Genomic DNA, 14,780 nt, shown 5'->3' on the forward strand with positions numbered 1-14,780 from the left:
GAGTAAAGAGTCCTCGTCCATCTTTTTTATAAGACCTCTTTAGGTATTGAAAGGCTGCAATGAGGTCTCCCTGGAGCCTTCTCTTCATCAGACATTTAATGGCTGATGCACACACACACACACACACACACATGCAATGCCCAGCACGGACACAGAATGGCTGATACACGCACACACATGTGCAATGCACAGCATGGATATGGGACATGGAAAGGCCAATGCACACACACAGACATGTGCAATACCCAGCATGCAAAGGCCAATGTACACAAATGTGCAATGCCCAGCATGGTCATGGAAAGGCTGATGCACACACACAGAATACCCAGCATGGATGTGCAATGGCTGATGCACACACATGTGCAATGCACAACATGGACGTGCAATGGCCAATACATGCATGCACACATGCAATACATGCAATGCCCAGCAGGGACAAAGAATGGCTGATGCATGCACACGCACGTGCAATGCCCAGCATGGACGTGCAATGCTTGCAGAGACATGCAATGGCTGATGCACACACACACATGTGCAATGCCCAGCACAGACATGGAATGGCTGAAGTGCACACATACACGCAATGCACAACGTGAACATGCAATGGCCAATGTATGCACACACACGTGCAATGCGCAGCATAGATGTGCAATGGCTGATGCATGCACACACGTGTGCAATGTTTGGCACAGATGTGCAATCCCAGCATGGACATGCAATGCCCAATACATGCACACACACACACGTGCAATGCTTAGCATGGATGTGCAATGCCCAGCATGGATGTGCAATGGCCGATGCATGCACACACGTGTGCAATGTTTGGCACAGACATGCAATAACCAATGCACAGACACGTGTGCAATGCCCAGCATAGACATGCAACGGGCAATGCATGCACACACGTGCAATGCCTGGCACGGACATGCAATAGCCGATGCACAGACACGTGTGCAATGCCCAGCACAGATGTGCAATGCCCAGCACAGACGTGCAACGCCCAATACATGCACACACACACACGTGCAATGCCCAGCACGGACGTGCGACGCCCAGCATGGCTGTGCAATGGCTGACGCATGCACACACGTGTGCGATGCCCAGCATAGCCGTGCAACGCCCAGCACGGCCACGCACCGCCCAACCCCCGACCCACCCCCCCCCTCCAGCGCAGCCGCACTTCCCGCCACGAGCTGGCGCCAGGGCGGGGCGAGGGGCGTGGCCGTTCGGGGAAAGCCCCGCCCCCCCCCCCCGAGGCCCCGCCCCCCCGGCCCCGCCCCCGGCGGCAGCCCGCGCCAGCGCGCGCCCCGCGGCGCGGGAGCGGAGCGCGATGGGCCCCGGGTGGCGGGCGCCGTCGGCGGCGCTGGTGGGCGGCAGCGTGGCGCTGTTCGGGGGGCTGCGCAGGGCCGCCCTGGCCCTGCCCCGGCCCGCAGCCGTGCGGAGCCGCCCCGGCAGGGTCTGGCGCTGGGGGAACCTCCTCGTCTCCTTCGCGCACTCCGTGCTGGCCGGGCTCTGGGCCCTGTTTAGGTACCGGGAGGGGAAGGTGGGGGGGGGGGTACCGGGGGTGGTGGTGGTGGTGGTGGTGGGGTGGGGGGCACGGCCGGCTGTGCGGTGGAGAAACCTCGTTTTCTCGCCTGCCCGCCCTCAAGTAGGTTTCCCTTCGGTAGCTGGACCCCCCCGAGCACGGGAAGCCCCGGTTCATCCTGGCACCGGGGCAGGTTTGGGGTCCCGGGGCTGTACCCGCCGCGCTCACCCCGTTTCTCCCCGTTTCTCCGCTCCCCCCCCCAGCCTGTGGCAGTCCCCGGAGCTGCTCTCCGACATCCAGGACGGCTACAGCGTCTCAGGGCACCTGCTCGTCTGCTTCTCCTCAGGTAAGCGGCCGCATGGCCAGGACACATTTGGGACGTGGCCGGGACACGGCCGTCCCGTGGGACTGCACCCACCCAGCTCGGGGACCCCCCACCTCCCGCTTCGTCAGCAGCAAGCCGCCTGCATGGCGCCAGCGCCCCAGGGCACGGCTCCACCACGGGGCTCCCTACCCAGAGCACAGGCACGGCGCCCTCCCCGTCCCCACTGCTGGGCACCCCAAGCCTCTCCAGCACCCCCTTTCCTGCAGCGGGGTGACGGCACGCAAGCTGGACCCCCCCCCATGCTCTCCCTCGTTCCGCAGGCTACTTCATCCACGACAGCCTCGACATCATCTTCAACCACCAGTCCCGCTCGTCCTGGGAGTACCTGGTGCACCACGCCATGGTGAGCACGGGGAGGGGATGAACCACCTCGGGGGGCTGCCGTGCCCCTGGGGCTGTGCGGCGAGGCGAGCCGCAGCCCTTCCCTGCGCCTCGCCCTGGCTGCCAGGTAGGTTGCGCATCCAGGAGGCCAGGGCGCCCGGCGGGGCAGGACGGCTGCCAGCGGCGGCTCCCGGCGCCGGGAGCCAGACAGGCTGCTGCTCCCTGGCAGAGGGGCACGGCTTGGTCCTGGGGAAGCTGGCACTGGGGACCGAGATCCACCCTTGGATCGGGCGCCCGCGGGGTTTCAGGGTCTCCAGGAGGGGATCTGCTAAAGGGGAGCGGTGCTGAGTGCTCCCACCTAGGGTACGCCCAAAGCCTGGTGGGGGAGTGGGGCTGTGCCCAGGCTGGGAGCTGATCCCCGTCCCCTTCTCCCAGGCCATCTCTGCCTTCATCTCGCTCATCATCACGGGCCGCTTCCTGGTGGCGGCGATGCTGCTGCTGCTCGTGGAGGTGAGCAACATCTTCCTCACCGCCCGCATGCTGCTCAAGATGAGCAACGTGCCTTCGCCGGCGCTCTACCAGGCCAACAAGTACGTCAACCTGGTGATGTACTTCGCCTTCCGCCTGGCGCCCCAGGCCTACCTCACCTGGTACTTCCTACGCCACGTGGAGGTGCAGGGCCAGGGCGCCTTCCTGACGGCCAACCTGCTGCTGCTCGACGCCATGATCCTCATGTACTTCTCCCGCCTCCTGCGCTCCGACTTCTGCCCTTCCCTGCGCAAGGGGAGGGATGTGGACGGGGAGAAGTTCCTCATAGACTGAGAACCCCGGGCTCTCTCCGTACCTGCTCTTGATGTGCCTTAGGGCTCGCTCCCCCGGCCACGGGCCCTGCGTTCACCCGCTCTGCTGCCTGCAAGCCGCTGCTACCCTGCTGGACCAGCCCGACAGCCTCGCCGAGCCGTGGGGATGCCGCCGAAGCCGGGGGCGCAGCCTGGGGAGGAGCAGCCCGAGCTGGCTTCGGCGCCAGCGCGGCCAGGGGCGGCTGCGTGGCGCAGCTGATGGCCTGAGAGAGGGCTGGGAGGGAAGGGCCGCGGCCCTCCCGCCGTGGTGCTGGGTGCTCTGTGCATTAAATCGGTCTGTTCACCGCTGCCGCGGCGTGCCCGGGCTGGCTTTTTCTGTGGCGGTAGGAGGAGGAGGGATGAGGGCATGGGAAAGGATGTGCCCCCCCTGCTCCCAGGGGAGGGCAGGGAGCCGGCACCATCCCGCAGCTCGCGCCGTGCCAGGGACCCCCCAGGGGGATGCATCCAGCCCGCCGGGTCCCAGCACGGTGCTGACGGAGCAAGGCTCCAGCTCTCCCTCGCCTTCCACTCGTGTTTTTTTTTTCTTTCTCCCCCTCCACAGACCCCCCCCCCCGTGCGTGAGCTCCCGCACCCCAAGGGCTGCGCAGGGATGGGGGGGAAGGCGGCAGGAGAGGGGCTGAGCCCTGCTGCGGTCCCTGACCCGCCTGGGCCTGGCGGCACGGCGCCGTGACTCACCCGGCAGCCACGTGAAGCGGAGCTGGCATGGGAAGGCCGAGTGAGGCCACGGGCTCTTCCTGGAACATCGCTGCCTGCTCGATCCCCCCGGGGCTGCCTCCGCCAGCACCGCGCGGCTCCAGCCCCGCTGCCTCCAGCAGCCCCCCCTCAGATCCGGGGTGCAGCTCCCCCAGGGAGGGGGGGGAACGGGGCCGGAGCTGGCCCAGCCGGTGCTGTGGGGCACGGGAGCGGTGGGAAGGCAAATGCCGCTGACGTGACAGCTCCGGGATCACCCCACACTGGCTACGAGCAGTGGGGTTTAGAGGGATTCCTGCCCAGCCCCTGCTCCGGGGCAGGATCGGTCCTAAAACAGCAGCTCAGGCAGACACGGGGCTGCAGGTCGAATGAGGATCGAGGGGAAGCAGCTCGCCTGCGGTGCTGGATCCTGCCGGGGCGCCCCGACCCCACAGCTGGCGCAGGGGGCCGCGCGTTGGCAGAAGTTGAGATGGAGACGCAACACTCGGGGCCGTGTGTGGGCAGGGATCTCCTCCAGCCCCGCAGCAGCCGCCTCGCCCCCTCCTCGCTCGGTGCCAGGGCAGCAGCAAGCAGCCCCCGAGCCGAGCCGCCGGCTCTCCTCCTGCCCCAGCAGGCCCCAGCCTTACCGCCAGGAGCTGCCCTGATGTTACCCCGCATCCTCCCAGCTGCAGCTGAAGCCTCACGGCCTCAGCACCACCTCCACCTGCCAATACCCCACACAATCAGTCCCCAAACTCCATTTTCCCTCCTCCCCATCACCTCTCCCCCGGTCTCTCCTTTCCCAGCACGGAGCACACGCAGCCCCGGGGGACCAGGCCGTGCTCCCACCACCCTCCTACATCGCGGAGGGGTCAGGCATCAACCCAGTTACCCCAGCAGGGCCCAGTTTCCACCCCGCAGCACCTCCCAGCAGCCGCAGGTCGGGCCGGCTGCCAGCCCGGAGCAGGAGGCAGGCACAGGGAAGGCGCACGCCGAGTGCCAGCCTGCAGCAGCCATCGGGAGAAGTTGAAGGCAGGGTCAGGGCAGACTGCAAGTCATGCTGATGTGAAATCCCTTCCCAGCCCAGCCTCCACGTCGCCGGGGAGGGCTGCGGCACGTACCTGCTCCTCGCTCCGCATCAGGGCTCTCCCAGCGGCGGGGGCTTGGCGAGGAGAGGAGCTCCTCCATCCCCAAATCGTTTTCGGGGTGGCCGCAGCTCAGTTAAGAACAGGGCACGGGGCTTGGTGAATACCCCCAGAGCCCTCGCTGCTGCTCATTCCCTTCCCAGAGTGCTCCAGAGCCAAGGGAAGGTTTGGTGAGGTGCCCTCGTCCTCACAAGCATCAGGTGCAGCTGCAGGAGAGAGCAGGTTTGTCCCAGGTCTGTCCCGGGTCCCTGCATCACCAGGCTCCCAGCAGCGGATGTCACAGGGAAGGCTGCTGCTCCGATCCCTGTTCAGCCTCACCCAGCTCCTCACGCCTTGCCAACAGCCCCTGCGCTCGATTTTGAGCCCCTGACCTGGGCCTGGGCAGGCTGAGGGGCTGGAGGCTGTTTCTGGCCTGCACCAAGGGCGGCAGAGCAGCCCCGCAGTGCCCGCGGAAGGGAGCGGCACAGAGGGAAGCAGCGCTCTGCCCTCGAGGTTTCTCACCCACACCTGGTGCTCGTGCTGCAGGCAGGGAGCATCACCGCCCGCCTCCCTCAACCCAAAGATTGCCTCCGGCCTCTCCCACGGCACTGCCTCAGCCTCCCACCCTCCCCGGACCACCCTACAGAACCTCCACGCTGCCCTCGTGAAGTGTCCTGCAGCCGGTGGAAGCTCATAGCTACCCCGCAGGCTCTCCCCCAGTACTTGGAGCCATCCCACAGCAGGGGAGCTCGTGGCGGTCCGAAGCCTCGCACCTTGTGAAGGGAATCTCGAGCCAACAGAAGCTCAAACCACAAAAATCCTTACCCACAGCCCAAAAGCAGCAGCAGCAATTGAGAGCTCCCCCTCCCCACTCGCCGCCTTTTTTACGTGTGCCCTCAGGACCCCAGCACCCCCTGCAAGAGGCTCGAAGGGAACTCGGTGTCCCACCGCCTGAGCTCGATTGCTCCGATCAATATTTGGCCACAGCCTTCACCACTTCTCTCAGCAACGCGCACTGCACTTAGTGCCAATTATCCTAAGGGCTTATCGGTACTCCACCTCCATTTCCTGCTCACCGAGTGCTCCGCATTCTCAGGGCTCTCCAAGCACTCCAAAAAGCTGGTTTCATCCAAAAAGTTGTGGAAACGGGACCACCCAAATTACAACGGCAGCTGGAGTTTGGAAACAGCCCTGGTGAGGATCACAGACCGGGGGGCAACAGGAGCAGCATCAGGGAAAGCAGGCTACAACTCCCATGCTGCAACGAGGGGAGGGTGGACAGTGCCAGAAAAAAAAGAGAGTGCCTGCTATTGTGTTAGCTTGAGGGCTTCATCAAAGCCTGCAGCCTAAACAAATAGTTGTAAGAGGTGGAAAATGGCACGGCACCCAGCTCGTACCAGACCTGAGCCATGAGGACGTTTTTGCTGCTGTTAGTACCGGCCTCCTGGTGCTCCTTAGCTGGTGGTACACCCCACACAGAAGTTATGTAGGACACTGGGAACAGCCACCACAAACATTTACTAATAACAGTGCGACAAAACCTCGTGTAGACGGGTATCTGCATCAGGAGAGCATCACCTCACTGTTGTTTACCCAGAGAGAGACCAGGTCAGCCACGCCGGACACCCCAGCAGCGAGGTGCCAGACGTGGGACAGCACCGCGCCCCCCGAGAGCCTCTCACAGGGCAGCTGGCTGCTGCCAGGCTACAGCAGGCAGGAAGGAAGGAATGAAGGAAACCCCTTTGCTAAAAACGGAGCCCCAGAAGCTTCCTGCAGGCTCTTTGGCGCGGGCTGCGCAGTCACAAAACACAGGAGTCCCTCGGTGGTTTTACAAGGTTTATTGTCCTGTCTGTACAGTCCTTGATGCAGTTTAGATGATTCCAATCTGCAAAGAAGCAAAACGGGTTAAAACAGATGGCAAATAGACAGAGCCTCCACCAGACACCGCCACCACGTATCTCCCCAGGATTCCTGCTCTCCAAGGATGGGTTTTTCCTTCCCAGACTTGCCCAAGTGCCTCACATCACCATTACACACACCTACACACATCTGCCTCGCTAGGATCCCCGTGCTACTCCCCACCAACCCCTCCTGCTCCCCGCAGCCCTATCAAGGACAACCCCCCCAGCCCTTTCCAGCAGGACAGCCGCCTGCACAGTGAAATCCCTTTCAGCCAGGCCCCAGCAGCGCCTTTGGCACCGTTTTCCCCCCGAGGGAGCTGCCCGCGCTGCTGGCTGAGAACACCGTCGAGACAAACGCCACTTCCAACACGCTTCCCGCGTCCCCTCCCACACTTCAGAGCTCCTGCAGACTTGTGGAGTGGAGCCGCTCCCTGGAGGAGGGCAAGAACTGCAGCTCTCAGTAACTTCCCCACAGAACTCAAGAGTTTTATGACAAAATATTAAGTGTTCTTGCTTACAAACACTCTCAGATCCTGCTTAACTACAAGGAGGCTGCAGTAGCACCAGCATGCTTCAGGCAGAAGTATCTCGTGTACACCAGAAGAAGAACCACGTGTAGAAAATAGAGAGTATAAGGAAGCTTGACAGTTTCCAAGACTTCTCACCTTGTTGGCGACATCCAGCGCATCGTAATCTGGAGCCAGCCGGACATAAGCCTTTTTCTCCCCGTCAGGCCTAGAGTGGAAAAGGAGACATCAGCACAGAGGCACGCCGCCCCTCGCCCCTACTCCGTGCTCTCACTAGGGCGTGTGCATCAGTGGTTCCTTTGGAAACATCACTTCACTCAGGGGTAAAACACGTTAACATCATCTGCACAGAACTCCCTCAGCGTTAGAAGATCTCCCTGCCAAAGCCAGCTTCCTGGCCTAGCACCATTTCACACCTCCGCCAAGATGCGCTCAGTCAAAAGTTGCTTTTATCAACATTTCAGCACTGAAAGCGCTACTGAACTTAATTCCACGCTCCCTGAGAGCCCCCGCAGCACTGCTGAAACTCACACGTGTCCCAGCTTTCTGCTGAAAGCCACACGGAGCACCTGAAGTACCAGACACCCACCAGTGACTGGATCTCCCCCTCTTACCTGATCAAGGTGTTGACCTTGGCCACGTCGATGTCGTACAGCTTCTTCACTGCCTGCTTGATCTGGTGCTTGTTTGCCTTGACGTCAACGATGAAAACCAGAGTGTTGTTGTCCTCTATTTTCTTCATCGCCGATTCTGTTGTCAAAGGGAACTTGATAATGGCATAATGGTCAAGCCTGCAGGAGAAAGGCCCTTGGGTTAACAATAGGATGTCACAACCTGTACCTATGCTTCAGAGGCTTTCAAACGCCAAGTTTGGGGTGCATCAGTTACCAAAAAAAGTTCTAATCACAAACTCTCAGGCTTTGGTCGCTTGAAATCATCACCTGCACTCCAACACAGGGCTCAGCCCAAAGGGCAGCACTGTGGCCAAGTCCCACCCTCAGACCCCAGTGGGGCCCAGGCTCCCACAGAAGGGACCGTCCCCACCCCGCAGCCGCTGTGGCAGCTGCACCCCACACGTACTTGTTTCTCCGCGGGGCACTCTTCCGCGGATACTTGGGCTGCCGCCTCAGGCGCAGGGTCTTGGGCCTCCGGAAGGTGGGCGACGTGCGGATCTTCTTCTTCTTGTGGCTGTGGACCCCCTTCAGGACGGCCTTCTTGGCCTTCAGCGCCTTGGCTTTCGCCTCTGTCTTCGGAGGCACGGCTGTGACAACACCTCAGTCAGCATAAAGAAGGGCCTGCAGGCCCAGGAGGCTCCCGGAGGGGCCGTGACCTCCCTGAGGGGCACCCCCACCAGCAGAGCTCCTCCGAGGGGCTCCCTCAAGCCCCCAGCGCCTCCCCCACACCCCCAACGGGGCTCAGCTCCCCTCAGGCCCAGGCCTCCCGCTGCAGGCCGCTCCCACCCCCTCCACGTGCCCGCGGCCCGGCACCGCACCGCGGCCCCCCGGAACCCCGCAGCCCCCTGGGGCCGAGCCCCGGGCACCCCCCACACCCGGCGGGGGGCCGGACACGCCGCGCTGACGCCGCCCGCCCCTCATGGCCGCCCGCCCTCACCCTCCTTCTTGGCCTTGGGCGCCATCTTCGGCGGCCGGAAGCAGAAAGGGGCCACCCGCCCCGCGCCGCACGGGCTTATAGCCCCAAATCGCGCGAGATCTCCCTGCCCCCTCTCGCCGCGAGGCTCGCCGGGAAGTGTAGTCTCAGAGGGCTGACTCTTGAGCGCATGCGTAGATCGCCCCGTCGCCCCGCGGGGCATCATGGGGGTTGTAGTCCCGCTCCCCTCCCCGTTGTCACCGAGGGGGGGGGGGCCGGGGTGCGCCCCTCTGGGGGGGGATCCCGGGGGTCCCGGGGGTGCGGGCGGCGGCGGCAGGGCCCGGCCCGGCAGGAACCGCAGTGCCGGCCCCTCCCCGCCCCGAAAGGCCCGAGGGAGGGGCCAGGGCGCCGAGGGTGCAGCGCCGAGCACCGCGAGCGGCGGCGGGAGGGGCGCGGTAACGGGGTAACGGGGAGGGGAGCACCGGGAGGGGACACCGGGGGGGGGGGGGCGGCACCGGGGGGGGGACACGGCTCTGTGGGGGTGGCGGGGACACGGGGACAGCCAGGCACCGGGGACACGGGGACGGAGGTGGTGGCACCCCGGGGTGAGGGGACACCGGGGGGGGGGGGACACGGGGACATGGGGACAGCGGGGGGGGGGGGGCACCGGGGGGACGGGGGGGTGACCGGGACCAAGGGACACGGGGACGGGCGGTGCCGGGGTGCTTCGGGTGGGGACACGGGGACACGGGGACTGAGGATGCCCGAGGGATGCACGGGCAGCGGGACCGGGGCACGGGGACATGGGGACCGGGGGACAGGGGGGACATGGGGACAGTGGGACTTGGGGAGTGGGGGATATCGGGACCGGGGGGCATGGGGACAGGGGGACCGGGGGACATGGGGACATGAGGCGGGGGAATGGGGGACTTGGGGACATGAGGGACTGGGGGACAAGTGAGACTTGGGGACATGGGGACAGCAGGCGTTGAGGACTTGGGGACAGCAGGACTTGGGGACGCAGTGATGGCAGGGCCTGGGGACTTGGGGACAGGATGACGTGGGGACCCCGGGAAAACGGGACCTGGGGACATGGGGACAGCAGGAGTTGGGGACGCAGGGACGGTGGGACTTGGGGACTTGGGGACAGGATGACGTGGGGACCCCGGGAAATCGGGACTTGGGGACACGAGGAAAACAGTCTGGGGACACGGGCGCAGCGCCGCCCCCTGCTCCGTCTCTCCCCAGGCCTCTCGGCGGCCCTCAGCCCGTCCCCGCTCCGTCCGGCCGCCGAACCCATCCCGGTGGCCCCAGGGGACCATGAACGTGCTGGCCCCCGTCCGCAGGGACAGGGTCATCGCCGACCTGCCGCAGGTGACCGGGGAGGGGACAGCGGCCCGGGGGTGGCCTCCATGAACCCCGCAACCTCACCGGGGTCCCCTTTGTCCCCCCCCCCCCCGTGGCAGTGTTTTCGGAAGGAGGCCGCCCTGCACGCCCGCCCCGCTTTCCACCCCAGCGTGGCCAGCGCCTGCCAGGAGCAGCGGACGGGCACCGTGGGGTGAGGACCCCCCCTGGGAGGGGGGCACGGGGGTGTCCCCCCCCCAAACTGGGGGGGTCCCTGGCGTGTCCCCACAGCGGGAAGGCGCCGCGTGGCTGCCGGCGCTGCTCGGCTGCGTCACGGCGCAGGAATGCAGCCGGGGGGGGGGGGGTGCGGGGGTCCGGGCTGAGCTGCGGCTGCTGGTGGTGGTGGGAAGTGGGGGGGGGGGGGAACGGGGGCTATGGGGGCACGGGGGGCACGGTGCTGCCGGGGGGTGCGAGGGGTTCCCAAAATGGCTGGCGGGGGGGTGGGGGCGGTACTGGGTGCCCCCCCGCAGTGGCCGTGCTCCCCTCTGCCCCGCAGGTTCAAGATCTCCAAGATCATCGTGGTGGGGGACCTGTCGGTGGGGAAGACCTGCCTGATCAACCGGTAACCGGCCCCCGCCCCGCAGGAGGCGCTTCTGGGGGGGTGGGCACAGTGGGAAGAGCCCCCCCCCCCCCCCCGGGGGGCTGACACTCGTCTCCTGCCTCCCCCAAGCTTCTGCAAGGACACCTTCGACAAGAACTACAAGGCGACCATCGGGGTGGATTTCGAGATGGAGCGCTTCGAGGTGCTGGGGGTGCCCTTCAGCCTGCAGCTGTGAGTTGGTGCCAGCCCCGTGCCCCCCCCCCCCGAGGCTCCCGCTGCCCCCCCTGACCTCCTGCCCCCCCCCCCCCCCCCCTCCAGCTGGGACACAGCCGGCCAGGAGCGCTTCAAGTGCATCGCCTCCACCTACTACCGGGGAGCGCAAGGTGAGACCCCCCCCCCCCCCCCCCGTGTCCCGTCCCCGCCGGCCGTCCCCGTCCCCATCTCACTTCTCCCCCCCCCCAGCCATTGTCATCGTCTTCGACGTTAACGACGTGGCGTCCCTGGAGCACACGCGGTAGGTGACACCCGGCCAAGGGGATGGGGACATGTGGGAGGGGAGGGGCTGGAAGGGGGGGGCACGGGGCCGTCACGACCCCCAGCGCGCGAGCGAGAGGGCAGCGCTCGGCCGGTGACGGTGGCCCCGCAGGCAGTGGCTGGCTGACGCCCTGAAGGAGAACGACCCATCCAACGTCATCCTCTTCCTGGTGGGCTCCAAGAAGGACCTGAGCGTGAGTGGCCCCCCCCCCCACACCCCATAGGCCCTCCCCGCTGCGCGGGGGCCGTCCCCAGCACCCCCCACCCCTCTTTTGGCAGACGCCGGCACAGTACAGCCTGATGGAGAAGGATGCTCTCAAGGTGGCCCAGGAGATGCAGGCGGAGTTCTGGGCCGTGTCCTCGCTCACCGGTGGGTCCCGGCCAAGGGGGTGGGGGTTCAGGTGCCTCCCCCCCCCCCCGGCAGGGCGAGGTGCTCAGGGGTCTTATCCCGTGGGGCAGGGGAGAACGTGCGGGATTTCTTCTTCCGCGTGGCGGCGCTGACCTTCGAGAGCAGCGTGCTGGCAGAGCTGGAGCGCGGCAGTGCCCGCAGGATCGGCGACACCGTGCGTGAGTACCCCCGGCTGCCCCCCTCCCCCAGGGTGCCCCCCGCCACCCCCCACCCACCCTTTTTCCCTCCAGGCATCAGCAACAACGAGAGCGACCTGTACCAGTCGGCGCCCCGCAAGAAGCCCAAGTGCTGCCAGTGAGGGGGCAGCCCCGTGCCCCCCCATAACGCCCGCGTCTCCGTACCAAAGAGCAGCGGCCCCGGCCGCCCCGAGGAGCCGTCCCTGCGGCCGGGGCTGGGCAGGGGCACCCGCGGCCCCCCTTAGCTATGCAAACCCACTCAGGGGGAGACGCCCCCAGCCTCCCGTTTGTTTTAATAAAACGTTTTTTTATGCTTTTTAAAAAAGGCGTCGGGCTGGCGGGCAGGAGGCAGAGCCAGCGGCACGGTGCTGGAGGAGTTGTTACGCCAAAACCCAAACCGGGCAGAAAACGCCCCAAACCTGGGGTGCACGGTGCCGGACCCAGCATCATTCCCAGCCCGTCTGGTGGTGGTCGAAGCGTGGCTGCAGGCGGGGGGGCACGCAGTGGGCGCACTTGTAGCGCTCCCGGATCCACCGCGCGCCCTCGCTGTCCTCGATGCAGACGGCCGCGACGCCTGCGGGACACGGTGGGGGCTCAGCGCCGGCCGCCGCCGCCCCCGCGGGCGCACCCCGGGGTGCCCCCTCCTACCTGCCACGACCCCCCCCAGCCGCTCCACCAGCCGGATGGCCGCTCGCATGGTGCCCCCGGTTTCCACCCACTGGTCCACGAGGAGGACGCGCAGACCTAGGGAGGGGCAGAGGCTGCGTCCGAGCGCACGGTGCCCGGTGCCCGCGCCGGCAGCCTGCCGTGGCGGGAGCGCCCCGTGGGCTCACCCGGCGAGATGGTGTCGGTGCGGACCTCCATCACCTTCTCTCGGCCTGAGTAGTCGGTGTAGGGCTCCGACAACGTCTCCACGCAGAGGTGCCCGGCTTTACGGATGGCCAGGAAGCCCTTGCGCAGCGCGGTGGCCACGGCGGCACCTGGGGGCGGCCGCGGCGCTGTCAGCCCCCGTGGGGACAAGGTTTGGGGACCCCGGGCTCACCCGCATCCCCCCTCACCCAGGATGAAGCCCATGGCATCGATGCCGGCCACCAGGTCGATGGGGTCCCCCTGGAAGGGCTGCAGCAGGTCGGCCACGCAGTCCTGCAAGCCCTGGGGAGACAGCGGAGGTGCTGGGTGCCCCTAAGGGTGCTCACAGCCCCCAGACCTGCAGCCCACCCGGGTGCCAACCCCCCTCCGGGTGCCCCCTGCCCGGGCGCTGGGTACTTGCGGGTGGCAGTAGAGCCGGGACGGGTCCAGCCAGGCGTAGTTGGGACCTTTGGTGTTGGGGGCCATCAGCGCCAGGTACCAGCCCTTCTCGCGGGCAGCAGGGACGTGGCTCAGGTCCATGCACGGGGACCGCAGGCGCTGCAAGCACGGGGGGGCTGCGGGCGTGCAAGGGGGTGAGACCCAGACCCCTCAGGGAACTCCATGGCTCAGGGCACCCCAACTTCCCCGTGCACACCCCAACTTCCCTGTGCACACCCCAATTTCCCCGTGCACACCCCGCGGCCCTGCGCCGGGCTCCGTACCTGGGTGCCGGCGGCGAGGCCGAGCGGAGCGGGACTGTCATGGGGACCCAGTACAGTCACAGACAGCGACAGCTGAGCGGGGGCAGCCCCGTGGTGCTGGGCCCCCTGCCAGCACCCTCGGCCAGCGGGGACCTGGGCTGGTGCCAGGCAGGAGCCATGGCGGTGACGTGCCCCCACCGGGGGTGGCAGGGAGCACCAGGGGGGGGCACACCCCTGCGAGCATGTCCCCAGCACCCAGAGGTGCCAGGGATGGGTGCGGGTGTGCAAAGCAACCCGTGAGTGTTTGTTAGGTTTGGACACGGCAGAGCCGTGCTCAGGGTGCAGCCTTTGGGGGTCTCGGCCAGCGTGGGGAATTTTCGAGGCCGCGCACGTCCCCACTGGGGCCTCGGGCACCGTCCTGCCCTGCCAAGCGCTGGCTCCACCGGCCAGGCTCCGCGTCCTGACTGCAAATGGGCTTTGGCAAAGGGGAGCCTGCGAGGGGCGACGAGCCCTGGCAGCCTGGCTGCGAGCTGCTGGCCCTGGCTGAGCACGGACCCCAGGGAAAGCTCCGCGGGGCAGCTGGGAGCTGCATCGCCCCCACCTGCGTCCTGTCCCACGGCACGGCCCCAGTGGGTGCCGCAGCTCCTCGCGTCCGTCGTGGCCCCGGGGGAGCGTGGCTGGGGCTGCGAGCGCCGGCACCTTGTGAGTTAGGACCAGAGCATCGCCCCACTGGCTGTACTGGCACGGGCTGCACCGCGCGGAGCCGAGTTGTGCCGTGCCAACTGGGGCATGCAATGCCGTGCCATGCCGAGCCATGCCATGCCATGCTGAGCTGTGCCATGCTGAGCTGCACCATGACATGCTGTGCCATGCCATGCTGTGCCATGCTGTGCCAAGAAATGCCCTATCGAGCTCCACCATGCCATGCCATGCCGAGCTGTGCCATGCCATGCTGAGCTGCACCATGCCGTGCCATGCTGTGCCGTGCCGTGCCACACCAAGCTGCGCCAAGCAATGCTGTGCCGAGCTGCACCTTGCCATACCACACCGTGCCGAGCCGTGCCGATCCAAGCCGTGCCGAGCCATGCCATGCCGTGCCATGCCACGCCACGCCACGCCACGCCACGCCAAGCTGTGCCAAGCAATGCCATGCCGAGCTGCACCATGCCATGCCAAGCCGTGCCGAGCCGTGCCGAGCCGATCCGAGCCGTGCCGTGCCGAGCCGTGCCGCCCCGCGGTGGGCGGGCCGTGCCGTGCCGAGCCCCGC

The 14,780-nt window shown here is 66.4% G+C and overlaps 4 protein-coding genes across 11 annotated transcripts; 2 read left to right on the top strand and 2 right to left on the bottom strand.

Annotated features, from left to right (window-relative positions):
• The first annotated feature begins 1,261 nt into the window (after positions 1 to 1,261).
• On the top strand, positions 1,262 to 3,379 carry TLCD1 (TLC domain containing 1). The gene is made up of 4 exons (XM_080563063.1): positions 1,262 to 1,527; positions 1,789 to 1,871; positions 2,171 to 2,253; positions 2,667 to 3,379. Exons 1-4 carry the CDS (start codon positions 1,331 to 1,333, stop codon positions 3,051 to 3,053), a joined length of 750 nt encoding a protein of 249 aa, XP_080419189.1. The 5' UTR covers positions 1,262 to 1,330; the 3' UTR covers positions 3,054 to 3,379.
• A 3,327-nt stretch (positions 3,380 to 6,706) lies between these two features.
• On the bottom strand, positions 6,707 to 9,058 carry RPL23A (ribosomal protein L23a). Its single transcript, XM_080563064.1, has 5 exons — positions 8,924 to 9,058; positions 8,393 to 8,573; positions 7,927 to 8,103; positions 7,451 to 7,520; positions 6,707 to 6,769 (listed from the first exon to the last, which is right to left on the bottom strand). The coding sequence occupies exons 1-5, from the start codon at positions 8,946 to 8,948 to the stop codon at positions 6,755 to 6,757; spliced, it is 468 nt and encodes a 155-aa protein (XP_080419190.1). The 5' UTR covers positions 8,949 to 9,058; the 3' UTR covers positions 6,707 to 6,754.
• A 163-nt stretch (positions 9,059 to 9,221) lies between these two features.
• RAB34 (RAB34, member RAS oncogene family) lies at positions 9,222 to 12,288 on the top strand. Of its 2 annotated transcripts, none has more exons than XM_080563061.1 (11): positions 9,222 to 9,360; positions 10,147 to 10,273; positions 10,366 to 10,457; positions 10,800 to 10,865; positions 10,974 to 11,075; positions 11,163 to 11,227; positions 11,307 to 11,358; positions 11,491 to 11,572; positions 11,658 to 11,748; positions 11,838 to 11,945; positions 12,018 to 12,288. In XM_080563061.1, the coding sequence occupies exons 2-11, from the start codon at positions 10,220 to 10,222 to the stop codon at positions 12,083 to 12,085; spliced, it is 780 nt and encodes a 259-aa protein (XP_080419187.1). In that variant the 5' UTR covers positions 9,222 to 9,360; positions 10,147 to 10,219; the 3' UTR covers positions 12,086 to 12,288. The 2 variants fall into 2 exon arrangements, with proteins under 2 accessions (XP_080419187.1, XP_080419188.1); XM_080563062.1 differs by lacking the exon at positions 9,222 to 9,360 and adding an exon at positions 9,485 to 9,504 and having other exon boundaries at positions 10,148 to 10,273.
• Positions 12,242 to 14,756, bottom strand: LOC308180823 (adenine phosphoribosyltransferase-like; the record flags this gene model as incomplete). 7 transcript variants are annotated; one of them, XM_080563054.1, is made up of 6 exons in its annotated part: positions 12,242 to 12,537; positions 12,612 to 12,707; positions 12,822 to 12,943; positions 13,022 to 13,115; positions 13,230 to 13,387; positions 13,535 to 14,756. In XM_080563054.1, 5 exons carry the CDS (start codon positions 13,350 to 13,352, stop codon positions 12,256 to 12,258), a joined length of 717 nt encoding a protein of 238 aa, XP_080419180.1. In that variant the 3' UTR covers positions 12,242 to 12,255. The 7 variants fall into 7 exon arrangements, with proteins under 7 accessions (XP_080419180.1, XP_080419178.1, XP_080419179.1 ...); XM_080563052.1 differs by lacking the exon at positions 13,230 to 13,387 and having other exon boundaries at positions 14,115 to 14,756; XM_080563053.1 differs by having other exon boundaries at positions 13,230 to 14,754.
• Positions 14,757 to 14,780: the final 24 nt, after the last annotated feature.

Source organism: Anser brachyrhynchus (assembly GCF_964034855.1).
Source record: "Anser brachyrhynchus genome assembly, chromosome: 20".
NCBI classification, from domain to species: Eukaryota; Metazoa; Chordata; class Aves; order Anseriformes; family Anatidae; genus Anser; species Anser brachyrhynchus.